General features: G+C 51.2%; 1 protein-coding gene across 10 annotated transcripts in view; it reads right to left on the bottom strand.

The window, feature by feature from the left end:
• The window catches only part of SON (SON DNA and RNA binding protein), a 37685-nt gene that overhangs the window by 1702 nt on the left and 20876 nt on the right, over positions 1–15107 (bottom strand). For 9 of the 10 annotated variants that reach the window (XR_007905097.1, XM_051791160.1, XM_051791159.1 and 6 more), the window contains 5 exons: positions 11412–11522; positions 10883–10999; positions 3496–3643; positions 610–678; positions 417–532 (listed from right to left, as the gene is read on the bottom strand). Coding sequence is in view for 9 of the 10 variants with exons in the window: in XM_051791160.1 (XP_051647120.1) it covers positions 417–532; positions 610–678; positions 3496–3643; positions 10883–10999; positions 11412–11522 (561 nt within the window). In the remaining variant the exon portion in view is untranslated. Of the gene's footprint in view, positions 1–416; positions 533–609; positions 679–3495; positions 3644–4369; positions 4450–10882; positions 11000–11411; positions 11523–15107 lie in introns of those variants that run through there. The other variant, XM_051791168.1, reaches the window with a different exon arrangement.

The following is a 15107-nucleotide window of genomic DNA, read 5'->3' as shown; positions in this document are numbered from 1 at the left end:
TGGACACTTCCAGGGATCCAGGAATAGCCACAGCTTCTCTGGGAATTCTATCTCAGTCCCTGCCCACCCTCACAGGGAGGAATTCCTTCCCAGTATCCCATCTAACCCTGCCCTCTGGCAGTGGGAAGCCATTCCCTGTGTCCTGTCCCTCCATCCCTTGTCCCCAGTCCCTCTCCAGCTCTCCTGGAGCCTCTTTAGGCCCTGCAAGTTCTCAGCTCTCCCTGGAGCCTTCTCTTCTCCAGGGGAACCCCCCCAGCTCTCCCAGCCTGGCTCCAGAGCAGAGGGGCTCCAGCCCTGGGATCAACTCACCATCCTTGGCCACCCCTGAGGTGGCTGAGATGGTTCCATCAAACAGAAACAGGAATTCCCTGCCCTGGGACAGCGACTCAGCAGCAGCTGAGGCAGCTCAGACCCACCTTGAAGATGAAATGCTTGCGGTGATCAGGCCCACTGTCGTCCACCAACACGAACTCGGGGGGTGTCCACCTCCTCTTGTTGCAGATCTCCATCAGCGCAGACACCGGGTGCTTCCCTGGCCACACACACAGCCCAGGCTTCAGTGTCAGAGCAGCCCTTGGCAGCCACAGGGTTTGGGGGAACAAATCTCACCTGAAAGATCCTTCATCACCACGTAATGGCCGGACCTCTTCTGGGCCTTCTCTCCCACAGCAACCAGCCCTGGAAACAACACAGTGCAGTTCACATCCCTGATTCCCACCTGATCCCTGTGTTCTCAGCAGCAAAGCAAGAACAGGATCAGTGGGAACACCTGGAGACTCCACACGAGTCTCAAGCCTCCCTTTCATCCAGCGTTTTTCCCTCTGTTTTTCCCAAAGGCTCCAGGAAGACCCTGAACAAAAAACTCTGAGCAGCCTTGCACAGGCCAGAAACCCCCTGGTTTTCCAGGGAAACACGGTTTTCCATGACCCCTCTGGAGAAACAAGAGAGGAAGTGAAGAACTCTGTTTTGTGCAGCCCAGGAGTCCCTCAGTCTGCCTCCAACACACAGAGCACGGGAAGGATTCCCACGGACTGGGAATGTCCCCGTGTGTCCCCTCATGCCAGGAATGACCCCATGGAGTGGGATCACACACATGTGCCCTGTATTTCCCAGTGTTCAAGTTCCCTCTGTGTGCAGGGTCACAGCCCGGGGACTGTCACCTCCACCCCACTGGGAGATAAGGAAATAGGGGGGCAGAGGAGCAGGAAGAGCCCCAGGTGGGTGCAGGGAGCCCAGGTTCTCATGGAGCCCCTGGAAAACACCAAAGCTCCACATTTTTCTTTGGAAAATCTTCCAAGAGTAAGAAATAAAATGAGGAATTGCCAAAAATGTCTGAAATGCCAGTGACTGGCTGTGAGAGAAACCCAAGTTTCTCCCCATGGATTTTGCCATTCTCAGACTTCATCCCTTCCACATTCCTTTGCTTCTTACCTCCAGTGTTCCTGTTGTTTGGGGACTGAGGACAGGGAGATACTGCAAGTGCTTCCAGTGTCTTCCTGCTCCTTCACTTTTGTTTTTGGGTGGCATCTGGGTTTGCTTTGCTTTACAAGACAGTCCTTCCCTCCTTACCAGACACTCATCCCAACATTCCTGCAGCTCCTGAGCAGGGACTTTCCAAGGGGCACGAACCCATGGGAGACAACAATCCCTGAAGGAAAGGTTGGAGGTTTCCCCCTTACAGAATTTTGCATCCCAACCAGCCAGAGAACTCTCCCCACGTTCAAACTCTCCTGTCACTCCAAGGCACTGACACTCAGCTCCACATCTTGTCTCTGGGACCTCAACAAGGAACTTCCAAGAAGTTGCTGCCTCCTGAGTCACTCCCTGGCACATTCCAGGGACTAGGAATTGTATTTTATTTGAGGAATAAGTTCAAAAATGTGTTAAAAATCCTTACAAAACAAACTTGGCTGGGTTATTTATTAACAGACAGATCTGCTTTCAAAAATTCCTGACTTTTCTTTAAAACTCTGCACAGAAATTTTAAAAAAAGGACTTTTCAGTCATTTAATCATCCAAGAACAGTAATGTCTGAAGAACTGCTTGTCCTAAATGGATAATCCCTATCCTGCTGCCTCCCCACAGTGCAGGAAAGCTGCTGCCTCACCTCCCTGTGTCCCAGAGCTGGTGACTCAAAAGGAGAGAGGATTCTGCATCCAGGCAGAATTTTGTGGGAATGACCAGATAAGGTTGCCCATATGATCACAAACACTCCAAAGGCAGGAAATCCAAAGCAAAGCCCAGCTGGCACTAAGGTTATCCCTCTTTTCACATGACTGTCACAGGCCAGGAAGAGGAATCCTGTCACGAGCCACCTTTTGGTTTTAATTCCTTGGCACAGAAAGATTGTACAGAAGAAAAACATGGGAAGAGTTTGGTCATTCACAGAATCCCAAAATCACTGAGGTTGGTAAAGACCTCCAAGATCACCGAGTCCAACCTGCTTTGTTTTCTTCCAAGTTCTTTCTTTCAGTTCTGAGCAGTGACCAAAGCAAAAACAAGCCCTGAAACCCCAGCCCCCCAGAATGGTTTGGGTGGGAGGGACCTCAAAGCCCACCCAGTGCCACCCCCTGCCATGGGCAGGGACACCTTCCACCAGCCCAGGTGGCTCCAAGCCCCGTCCAACCTGGCCTTGGAATAATTCTCAGTATTTCTGTGCTTTGATATCAGTTGTGACCTATTTCATATATTAAAGGTTTGTGAAGAACAGAACAATTCCAGCAGAAATCCTGACTGCTGCAATTTGGCATCCTGGGTTTAAAATGGTCAGAACTTGGATGGGTGTTTCAGGTGGAAAATTGTCATCCACCTCCAAAGCACCCTGGCCTGGCTGAAGGAGCAGCTCCGTGGCCTGGAATCAGCTGGATGGTTCTGCTGGATCCAGTGGGTTTTCCACCTGTGGCCACGGACAGGAAACCATGGACACAGGGGTGGTTTACACAGAGAGAGAAGAGATGGCTAAAGCTGCCTCTGGAACCAGCCCTGAGCTGAGCAGAGGAGCCTCCAGCAGATCAGAGCAGAGATGGAACAGCAGGGACACGAAGGACAGACCAGGAACCAAATCTCTGTGGAAGCCCCAAGCCCTGACTGAGGGTGACAGGTTGGGGGGGTCTCACCCCAGCCCAGCCTGGGTTCAACTGCTCCCCTGCCATCCTGCCCTGCTCCAGCACTGTCTCCAGACCAGCCACCACAGCTCTTCCACAGCCAGTTCCCTGCCTGTGCCTCCTCTGTGCATCCCCCTGGAGCACATCCCTAACGAAGAATCACTGGGAAGCACTTTGTACCAGGGCAGGGGAAGGGCAGGGAAGGCAAAGGACACCTGGCAGAGCTCACAGGCACAAGGACAAAGCCTAAAACAGAACAGGAGCAGAATCCCAGAACGTGTCCACTCTTGCAGGGCAGGCAGCCAGGCCAGCCTTGCTCCATCAGCAGATCCTGCCCATCCCCAGCCCCGGCAGCTCGGGGAGCCCGGGACACCCCGAGGGCAGGACTCACCTTTGCGGTCTGTCTTGAAGTCCACCATGATGGGCTCCACGCTGCCTTCCTTGTTCTTCCCAAGCCCTTCTCCTTCTCTCCAGCCCATTTTCCTCATCAGCTGAGCTCCCATTCCTCCAGTGACAGGGGCTGCTCTTAAGAACTGATCCTATCCAGAAAAAGAGAAGTAAAACAAGGCCTAAAGTTAGCACTGGGATTTGAAATAGCAAGTGGGAGCTTCCAAAAAATGTTTCTAACAACCTTTCACGGACTGAATTTAAAAAAAAAAATCCACCTGAGCTTTGTGGGTTTTCAGCCCAAACCAGTGTGTGGAACCCGGAATTCACGCGGACACACGAGACACAAATCAATGTTTGGCAAAAAGGAACAACTTAAGGAAACTCTGAGGTGATCCCAAGGTGGCAGTGACCTGTTCCAGACAGATGTGTTTGACCAAGCGACACCCAGCCTGTTCTAAACACTCTCTTTGATCCCAGAGTTCTCCTGGGCTCGGGAAGTGTTCCGTGTGCCCGGCACGGCCGTGCCAGGAGCTCCTCCTCACCCACAGAACACAAGCACATTCAGGCAGGACATTCAGGGCTCTTTAGGTGTATTTAAATCTAAAAAAAAAAACCCTCTCCGAATTGTACTCGTAACACGGCAATTGCACATTCGAGTTCTCCCCTGAAAGTCCACATGGAACAAAGAGCTTCCGCTTTTCCCTCGGGGTTTTTAACGGAAAAAGGCGCTGGGCCCCCCAGTTTAGCAGCAGGGCAGCTGTCCCATTCTTTCAAATGAGCATTAATACAGGTTGTTAAATGGTGAAAGCTTAACAGAAAGTTTAAACATCCGCTTTGATGTAAAGAACTGTAAAAACTCCTTAAAAGTTACGTACCTAGGCCTCGCTGGCACCAGTGTTGGGAATAGTAGGGCTGGCACTGACCGTGGCAAGGAGGCGGCTACAAGGATTTGACCCTGAAACAAGTTTCCATACAGAGGGGTGAAAGTTCACAGGGTATTCTGTGAACCCTCATCTCTCGTGCCCCCCCGCTGGCCCCAGGAAGCAAGTCAAGCATTTCCATCCCACGGAGACTTGCTGCCTCGGACGCAGTTACCCCGGCACGGAGCGGCTCCAGCGCAGCGCGGGCGGGACGCGGGGATGGCGCTGTGGGGATGGCGCTGTGGGGATGGCGCTGTGGGGATGGCGCTGTGGGGATGGCGCTGCGGGCACGGCCAGGGCACGGCCGGGCGGGGCTGCCTCGGGCTGGGCCTGCACGGGAACACGGCCCAGGGCTGGCCCAGGGCTGGCCACGGCGCCGGCAGGGCCCTGCTCTCCCAGGGTCACGGAGCCCTGAGTTCTGAGGAGCACCGGCCCCTGCCTTCCAAACACTCGCCCAGGACTGATGGATCCCTCCTTTCCCAACAACCACAGCTCCTTGGTGTCCTGGCATCGACAGAGCCCTGATTTCTGGAGACTCACAGTGTACTGCTTGTCCAAGACTCACAGATCCCTGGTTTCCCAGGATTGATGGATCCCTGGTTTCCCACCACTCACAGATCCCTGGTTTCCCAGGATTGATGGATCCCTGGTTTCCCAACGCTCACAGATCCCTGGTTTCCCAGGACTGATGGATCCCTGGTTTCCCAACACTCACAGATCCCTGGTTTCCCAGGATTGATGGATTTCTGGTTTCCCAGGACCCACAAGTCTCTGCTTTCCCAGAAGTCACATGTCCCTGCTTTCCCAAAACTCACAGATCCCTGCTTTCCCAAGGCTCACAGATCCCTGCTTTCCCAAGGTTCACAGGTCCCTGCTTTCCCAGGACTCTCAGGTCCCTGGTTCCCATTCGTAGGTAACAAACCCACAAGTGTTCCTGTTGCAGACTCTGTTCTCCAGGGATTCCCAACACACCCCTGTGGGTGGGACAAGGATAACAAGGAGGAGCTGCTGCAGATTGTGGCAGGAATTGCCCAGTCCTTGCCCATCCCCAGGAAACCCTCTGGATCTGCACAGGATCCACATGGGATGGAGGAGCAGAGCTCTGGCTGGGGCACAACAACCAGTCCCTCTGACACAGCACCCAGAGCCCTCCAGAGCCTCTTCCTGACTCCCATTCCCTCCTCCTCTCTTTTCCAGGAATGTCTCATAAGAGAAGGACACCCAGACACAAACCCAGCCCGGGACAGCCCAGCCCCGATCCCGGGTTTGCAGCTCCTTGGCAGTGCCAGAATTTGGGAAATCAGCCCCTGTTCCAGCAGCACCCCTGTGTGTTCAGTTCACAAAGGACATGGAGCAAGTCCTGCTGAGGTCACTGGAATGTCACTGGAATGTCACCAACACACCTGGACAATGCCCTGGGCCAGGGGCTGGGGAAGGAGAGAACACAAGCAAAGTATCCTGTTCCCAGGGAAAAATCCAAGCCCTCAGTTCCTACCAAGGGAAAAGAGCCTGAACAGACTCCAGAAACTGGAAGAAGAGGTTCTGAATTCCAAAGGGCAGTTTATTCCCAACAGCCCTTCACTGGCTGAACTCAGGATCCTGGTGGGAAGTGCAGCAGGAGCTCTGTGCACCCTGCTGACCCCACAGAACAACAGGGAGTCCCACACTGATCACAACCACTATCAGTGATAATTATCAATAATAGTTTCACTCCACAACACACAAATACCTGTGCATCCCACTGACAGGCTAAAGGAAGGAATTCTGATTCCAGTGGGAAAGGAGCCAGGAGAAGCCCACTTGGATTCAGGTCAGTGAGGAAGGAAAGGTTTGCAGCAAGGAAAACTTCCTTCCCTCCTGATTCTGGTTTGGTTTTTTCTTTTAATAATAAAGTGATAATAATTTAATACTAATAAGTGATAATTTAATAACATTGTAATTTTTAATCATTTCATGACAGACCACTTCCCTCAGCCCATGATTTAACTAGTGCTGGGTTTGGAACTCATTTGAAACACAAAAAGGAACAGAAACGGTCACCAAAGCAGGGAAGCAAAATCCACATTTCTTTTCATGTTAAAAACCATCAAAGGCTGAGTGTCCCCAAGCTCCTGAGCTCTGGACCTTTGCAGATTCCAAACTAAGGAGGCTGGGATACAACCAACCCCCAGGTTTCTGAGCACTTGGTGACTGTTGCTAGAATTATCTGATTATTCACAAAGTCAGTTCTCTTTCCCTCACTAAGCTCGATTTGAGGGGGCCTGCAGGACAATTTAATGCCTTTTTCCTCATGTTTTGACCTCTAAATTCCATGAAACCCCACTTCCATTCTGCCAGCACATGGAGACACCAAAGGGTCACATTCCTGTGTCAGCACTTTCTTCAAAGGGAAGGTAAAACCTGATTCCTTCTGAGGGTTTGGAGTGGTTTTAATTCACATTATTCCTGATTTTTCAGGTGATTCTTTGGAGCAAGAATTTAGGAAGCGAAACCAAAGCCCTGAAGGCACAAGGTGGCAGCTCAGGTACAGCCCAGGGACTAAAGGTCACTTGACCTTCAAGACCTTCTTTTGAGTTCCAGGAACAAGCAGCTCTTTGGAAAAACTTGTGCCAAGCTGCTGAATTTTCCGTTAAATCACAGAATATCCTGAGCTGGGAGAGACCCCAAAGGCTCATCCAGTCCAACTCCTGGCCCTGCCCAGGACATCCCAACAATCCCCCCCTGTCCCTGAGAGCGCCGTCCAAATGCTCCCTGAGCTCTGGATCAGGATCTGGAATGTTGCCGGGACCCTGAGGAGGGAATTTGGGGCTGGTCCTGACCTGGAAGATGCTCCAGCCCTTTCAGCACCAGCCACATTCCTTCCCTCACACCAGGGGATGAATCCCTTGCTGGAGAATCCCAGCAAATGCCTCACGAATCCTGTAGTTCCCAAACTCCTGCAGGGTTTGTGCTGCACGACAGCAGGAGAATTCCAGCTGGAATAGCTGGAAAAACCAGCAGTGAGAGGAGTGAGGAGGGAGCCAGTCCAATCCAACTCACAAAGCATGGAATCAGGGAATGGTTTGGATTGGAAGGAGCTTTAAAGCCCCTCCAGTGCCACCCCTTCCATGGGCAGGGACACCTTCCACCAGCCCAGGTTGCTCCAAGCCCCGTCCAACCTGGCCTTGGACACTTCCAGGGATCCAGGGGCAGCCACAGCTTCTCTGGGCAACCTGGGCCAGGGCCTCCCCACCCTCCCAGCCAGGAATTCCTCCAGTATCCAGGATGTGATGAACACAGGGTTGATGTGCTCTGCCCTGTGCCCTCCTTTCCCACGGGAACACCAGGATTCCCTGAGTGTCCTGCCTGGAAGCTCAGCACTCCTGCCAGGGGGAACCACCAGACCAGCTCCACCTCCTCCCTCAGAGGAGTTCTGCTCTGCTGTGACTGGGAAGAATGGAAGGAAGGCTTGGAACTTTCCAGAAGCTGCTGCAGCCCACGGGGGAGCACAAGGGAGTGGCCCAGCAGGTCCCAGGGTCACCCTGTGTGCACAAACTGCCCCTGCGGAGCAAATGCAGGCTCCAGAGGGAAGCTGATGAATCCAGGACCAAGTGTGAGTCTGGGAAAGGGGGAGTGAACAGACCTCAACAGAATTTGCTTGGAAAAAAACAAAAAATATTCCCCCACTTGCTCTGACATTCCTTCAGCAGCTCGGTGTGTTTGGAAGAAAAAAGGGAATAAATAAAGGAAACCTTCAGAGAAACGAGTCATGTTTGTGAACTGATTACACTGATGGTGACCCACAGAAACAGAACCCACTTTTCCAAAGGGAAAGGTGACACTGTTCAGAACTGCTTTAGGATACAGCACATCCAGCAATGTTTTCTCCCTTTATGGATCCTGCTCAGGACCCCCCCCACGAACACCAGGAATTAGGACAGGAGTTAGAAGATGAACCTCACTCCCACTTGGGGTCCCCCACTGGTGCACCACATTAACCACTGCAGGACCCCAGGGCCTCAAACACTGAGATCCAAACTGGAATTCCAGGCAGTCTGAGGACACATCACCTCTCCAGGTAGTTAAATCCACCAAATGCAAACTGAAGTCAGAGTTCAGCAAACAAATTCCCCAAGCCCTTCACTTCCTCCCCCCCCAACACAGCTCTCCTGCTCCACCTCCCTGCTTTGTGGGGATCTCTGTCCCCCCAATGGCTGAGCATCCTCTAATTATGCATTAAATGAGACCCCAATTAACTGGCTGACACGGCTCCACCTCTGCTGAAGGGCCACAGCTCCTCCCCTGGCCACTGGACACAGCAAAGTCCCCAGGAAATGCCTCCAGGAATCAGTTCCAGTCAGAAATGGGCAATAATTTACAGCCACAACTCCACAGCCCTGCCAGTAGATAAAAAAAATTATAGAAACACAGAATATCCTGAGTTGGAAGTGACCCACCAGGATCAGAGTCCAACTCCTGGCCCTAGTGATGAAAACTATCCTTTTTTAATGTTAAAATGCTTTTTCTTAGGACAAAAAGGGAGCCCAAGCCTCAATCCTCAGTGCTACACTGATCAATTAATAACTGTTACACCACTTCAAGTGCCCAAATAACACACAACCTGGACTTTGCATTTCGTGGGTGGTTTGCATTCGTGTCCCTGAGAAAGATAACATGGATTCAGAACCCCTTCCTGTGGAATCATCCTCAACCACAGGATGGGACTCCACCTGAAGGCTCCCACAGGCCCCCCCATTCCTAAGAAACCCTGGGCACAGCCTGAGCACTCCTGGCTCTGCTGGATGTGGAACCTGGAAGAGCAGCAGTGCAGCAGGAGGAGGATTGGATTGGGTCCTGCCTTCTTCACCCACCAGCTCCTCCTGTTCCCAGAGCAGCCTCCTTTGTGCCCAATCCCAGGATGCTGCCTGGGGAGGACCCTGCCCTGCAAACCACAGCAGAGCTGCTGCTGCTCACCCCGAGTTCCAGATCCAACCCCACCTTCCAGCACACTCCTGCTCCTCAGGGAGCCGTGTCCACGAGCACAGAGCACACTCTGCTCCCATCTTCTCCCTAGGAAGTGTTTCACTGGGTTGTTTGGGGGTTTTTGTTGGGTTTTTTTGGGTGGTTGTTTGGGTTTGTTTGGTTGGGTTTTTTTAAAGCAGATCCCAGAGGGAGTTAAAGGCCCAGGAAAACACAGCTGCCCTTTGCATCCTGTCACTGAGGGCACAGAACCCCACAGAACCTCGAGCCAGGGGGAGGTTTGGGAAAGAGCTGATCAGAGCTGCTCCCTTCCCATGGCCCTGGGAGAGCCCCTCCAGGAGATGCAGAGGGAGAACCTCCCTCACACACCTGCTGATCCCTTTCCCAAACCTCTCATTTCCAGCCAGGAAAAGCTCCTTCCTCACCAGCACATCCCTGCTGGGTGTTCACAGTTCCAATTGTCTCCATCAAAGGCAGCGTTTTGTTACAGCCTCAGATCAGCCTTTCTCATGTGCATCCTGCTTTAGCACTGACCAGATCCCCAAAGATTCCCACCTGGCCAGTGACTGGAATCTGAGCTCCCTGGCCCTCTGGACTGCTTGGCCATATGAAGTGGAAAAGCAAGGTAAAAGTGGAAAATCTTGGCAAAAACGCTTCTATTTTTGGATAATTCCAGGTTTTTGTGTTCGGTTTACACCAACTTTTATGGAAAATTCCACTTCAGCCTCCTATGCAAGCTCCCAGCCTGGAAGGTGTCTGCCCACCAGCTGATCCAGCACAGACCCAGCTGCACCACCTGCCAGACTGAGCAGCACAGCTCGTTATTCCTTTGGCCTGAAAGGTGGACACTGCCAGCATTCCTCAGCTCTACTCCTTGTCAGAGCCCCAGCTCAGTGTTCACTGGCAAAGATGAAGCTTGAGGAATTCAATTCCTAAAGCACACGAGTGCAGGATGCACCACACCCCGAGAGCAGCCAGAGAGAACCTGAGCAAGAGGGGACTGTTTCACTGTACACACAAATAGTATCAGGGTGGTATTAACACATAACTGCAACTCCTGGTGTAATCCTCCAAATCTTTGGCTCCCAGAAAACCCTGGTGATCCAGACAGAGGCAGAGGAGCAATCAGAGAGAACCAAGGCAAACACAACGGCAGTTTGGGACTTGGTTCGCTGAAGCTGATGCCAAAACTCACTGACTTCAACGATCAAACCTTGCCTGAGCTGTCCCAATCCCAGTAAAGTAGTGATGGATCTGCCACTGCAGTGCCAGGACTGTGCTGGCAGTGCCAGGACGTGGATCACGGGGTGCCCACTGTCACACCCCTCAGTGACAGCGAAGGCTCTCGGCAGCGCTGAGCTCTGAGCTGACAGACACAGATTGAACCCAACCTGCTGCACTTGGCACATGCACGACCACAGGGCTTTAAGGCACACTTCTGGCACTTTGCAATACTTGCACTGCTTTTCAGACTGTGCAGGTGACACAGGGGTGTCTGGGAACTTCTACCTTTCGGATCCAGGCCTGGGGGCCGCTGTTGGTGAGCTCGTCCGAGGACAGGATCTGTGCCCCAGTGCTGCCCGTGAACTGGCCAGGGATGGAGTTGGACTGGGCCCAGGCATCAATCTGCAAAGGTAAAAGCACAGGAGAGACCAAAATAAATGTCTGCACCTTCTCCTCTGCCACTCTCCATTGTTCCTCAGCACTTTTCATGCTGATTCCTCATTCAGATTCAGTTGTGAGCAGGTGCTCCCAAAAGCTCCCAAAGTCTGAGTGGTCACCCTGAAGCCTGAGCTCCAAGTCTATTGAGTTTATGGTCTCCTTATCCTCAAAATCCAGTGCTAGGAAGTGCATGGTTTCACGAGTTCCTTATCCCAAAATTCAGTGTTGGGAAGCGCAAACCAAGGCAGGACTTTACGAGCCCATCAACTGCTTCCCAAACGTGTTTGCTCAAACAGGCCAGAGCGATGAGCTGGGATGGAAGGCAAGCCCTGATTTCCCCCCAGCTGCTCAGCTGCTGCTGGCAGCCCCTCCATACCTGCTCCTGTGCACGGTTCAACATGCACATGGCCTCCAGGTCGAAGGAGTTCTCGTTGAGCCGTTTCTGGGCCACCGCCCGGTCGTTCATGGCCGTGGTGATGTCCACACACTGGGGAGAAAGAGAGCACTTGTGAAGATACATCAGAGCACAGCAGTGTCCACTGGGGCTGGGAAAAGCTGCTGGAGAATAAGAGCTGCCAATACTGCAAAGTGGTTTTACACAATCAATAGTTTGTCTGATAAAGAAACAGGCAAGGCGGCAAAAATCCTGGGGCTGCTTAAATCCACACAGGGTGGGTTTTCCTAAGCAAATACAGACTCTAAGTGTAACATCACCTGTACACACTAAATATCCAACAAGTTGTTTTCTAAGAACTATTTTGGTCACAAAAAAATCTGCAGAGAAGCATTTTCCTGTTCAGTGGCATCTTCTTCACCAACAGAATCAAACAAGGGACAGGAGGAGAGGGAACGGCCTCCAGCTGTGCCAGGGGAGGCTCAGGTTGGACAGGAGGAGGAATTTCCTGCTGGAAAGGGTGGTGAGGCCTTGGCAGGGGCTGCCCAGGGAGGTTTGGAGTGCCCAGCCCTGGAGGTGTCCCAGGAAGGCCTGGCCGTGGCACTCAGTGCTCTGGGCTGGGGGACAAGGTGGGCATGGGGCACGGGGGGGATCCATGGGCTGGGAGGGCTTTTCCAGCCCCAGGGATCCTGGGATTCTGTAAAACCAGGCTGGGAGCTCATAGAATTCATTGTTCTGGAAAGAGTTCTTTCCATCTGTGCTGCTGAACCACAATAAAATTTAAAGAAAAGTAAATCTGAAACTCTGTTGTGGAGTCCCCTGGGTGAGAACACAAGGTATGAAGGAGCTCACTGGAAACCTCCCCTCTGTGGGGTGAAAACATAACCAATTGTGGCTGGAGTACAGCTCTTGTCTAAAATCCTTGTGCCCTGCTCCTCAGAGGATGTGCATTTTATGGATCTTTCTGTCTGGAAAGGAGAAAGGGAAGGAATGGAATTTCCTTGGAGCTGTGACAGACACTGGTAGGGCTGGGACTGTTTGAGGCACAGGAGAAACCCAACAATCAGAGCAGCAGTTGGCACACACACCTCGAGGGGAAGGGGCATTTTAACTTCATTTTAATTGGCCCTATAAAACCCCTTTCTCTCCTTTGTTAGTCACCATCTCACACACTGTACAAAGCAGGAGGGACTCATTAAGGATTGACTCAGCTGAACCAAACAAACACAGTTAATCCACACCCCCTGGCCCAGGAACCAGGTCAAGAATTAACTAAATACTGAAAAGCAGTCAGAGACAGACATGGGGTTCTACAACTGCATCAAACACAAGGATTGGTTCTGGGCTCTGTTAAATCTGACTGAAGATGTGGGATTTTTTGTTGGAGTTCAGGACAAAGGGGTCTCTGTGGTGAAGGTCATTGCTGGAGCACCTGGCACTGACCAAGACAGGGCTCAAATCCCCCAAGTCCCAATGTCCCTGGACTGACATCAGTGCTTATTTACTGTCACACAGAGCACAACCAAGGCACAAGAGCAATCAAAATATTATCTCAAATCCCCTCACACGTACATTAAAATGCCTGTTTCAAACATACACTGGCTGAGTCAATAAATTTCCCTCACATGCTCAAGTAATTCTTGAATTTTCTGTTTGTGGAATGGGTTCAGGAGATAGATAAGAGTTCTTCTACTCACCAAAAGCTTCAATCCAGCAATACACCCAGGCATGGGAGCAGCCCAGGAAAGCAGCCTGGCACCACTGCCATGCCAAACCTGGGTGTTAGTGCTTTACCAGACTGGGGCTCTCAGCACATCCCCTGGGCACTCAACTCCCAACACTTCCCAAAAGGCCAGGCACCAGCGTGGGGACCAGCAGGGCTTTGTGCTGTGCCAACACACTCCATGGCAGCTTTGGATCTCGAGCAAAAATACAAATCTCTGCTTGAAGTACGAGAAGTTGTTATTATTGAGTCAAGGCAAATGGTGGCAGTGCAGTGTTCCATCGTCCCCCAGAGCTCTGCCTGGCCAAGCCTCATCCTCCTCACCTTCCCCACCAATCACAAACCCTGGAGCAGGAAGGATGTGGCTGGCAGGGGACAGCAGGTTTTTCACCTGCTCTGGAGGTTCCCTGAGTGCATTTCCTGCCTTTTTACATCCCCTGAGCACCTCTGCCCAAGGCACCTGGGATGCTCCACCCTGGAATCCAACACTCAGCTCCACACTTCCCAGCACAGCTCCTTCCTCACAGGTTCCTCTGCCTCCTACAGACATGCTGAGCCTCCACATTACTCCAGACCTTTTCCTCCATCTCCTGCCACCACAAACAACTATGCTAAGAGCCCACAGGGTTATTAACCAAGCTGTGATACACTGGCAGGCTCATTTCAGACTAATGCAGTAACTAAAAGCAGAGCAATGAAACCAGCTGGGTGGTTTGTCACGTCAGTCCAGACTCGTATCACAACTGTCACAATATTTCAGAATTAGGAACAATGAACGGAGGGAAATTACACGTGAAACTTTTTAAGGATCCAAGCACACTCCCCCAGGCAAGGAGCTGATCTGCCTCATGTTGCTCAAAGGGAGCCATTTCCACCTCAGAGTCCCCACAAACATTTTAAAAAATCGGGCAGAGAAGCAACTCTGTTACCTGTCAGACTCCCTGGAGGAACACACAGGAATTCTGCTACTGTTTGCCACTTAAGCCTTGCCAAACCCAAGAGATGGGACACTCTGAGCTAACGCCCCCTGAAATCACCCTTAACACAAACCAAGTTAAGGTAAATGCAAATAAAAATATTTATTTACAAATATAAAAGCAGACAACATAGTTACAGGCATTTATAAACATACACAGGACAGAAAGGAAAGTTGTGGTTCACATATTTACTCCAGTGAAACCGGGAATGACCTTCTGCACAAACATCTCAGGGTTTGCCTCACTAGTGGTGCCTGAGAGCCCAAACTGAGGGAACAAGGAATTGGGTGCCTGACCATCAAATTCCCAGGTATCCCATAAAAATGTTGGGGAAGTTCCACTCTGGGCTTTTGGTGCTGTAAAACACCCAGAAGAAAACTCCTTCCGTGCTTCAATTGTGCAGTACCAGAAAGTTCTTGAAAAACAAAACACACCAAGTGAAGAGATGGTTTTGTCAGAAACGGATGGAAGGGTTTTGGTTTTGGCTTTGGAGGGTGTGAGAACGAGGCTTCAGGTGCATTGAGGTAACAGTAACTTAAAGAAATTAACATCTGTCTTAAATATTTAATTTACTTAATTACAAAACCCCCACAAAATGTTCTCTGGAAGAAATTTCAAGGGGAAAAACATTTGCTCTGTATTTTTTTGTTTATCATCCACACAATTAGATTGTCCTTTGGAAGGTCAAGTGCAAAACAGCCATGTGAGCAAACCTGCCTGGAAAGCTGGAAAATCAATAAACACATCCCGAGGAGATGGTGGTTTTAAAAGCACTTACAATTTTCAATGGATTACATTCCAGTGTGATGTTGTTACTCTAAGATCAGTGGGACAATTTAAGTAGCATTACATACATTACTGTCAAAGTCTCCAGGTGTTAATTAACCTCTGCAGGAAACTCAGCAAGGAACTTTTTTTATCTCTTCCAGCTAAAGTTTCAATTCCCTGGAGCCCAAGGAGTCCCAGCTGACCAAAGCC

Source organism: Manacus candei, unplaced genomic scaffold, assembly GCF_025592945.1.
Source record: "Manacus candei isolate 608988 ecotype Guabito, Panama unplaced genomic scaffold, ASM2559294v1 h1tg000031l, whole genome shotgun sequence".
NCBI classification, from domain to species: Eukaryota; Metazoa; Chordata; class Aves; order Passeriformes; family Pipridae; genus Manacus; species Manacus candei.
This window is presented reverse-complemented; position numbering and strand designations above follow the sequence as displayed.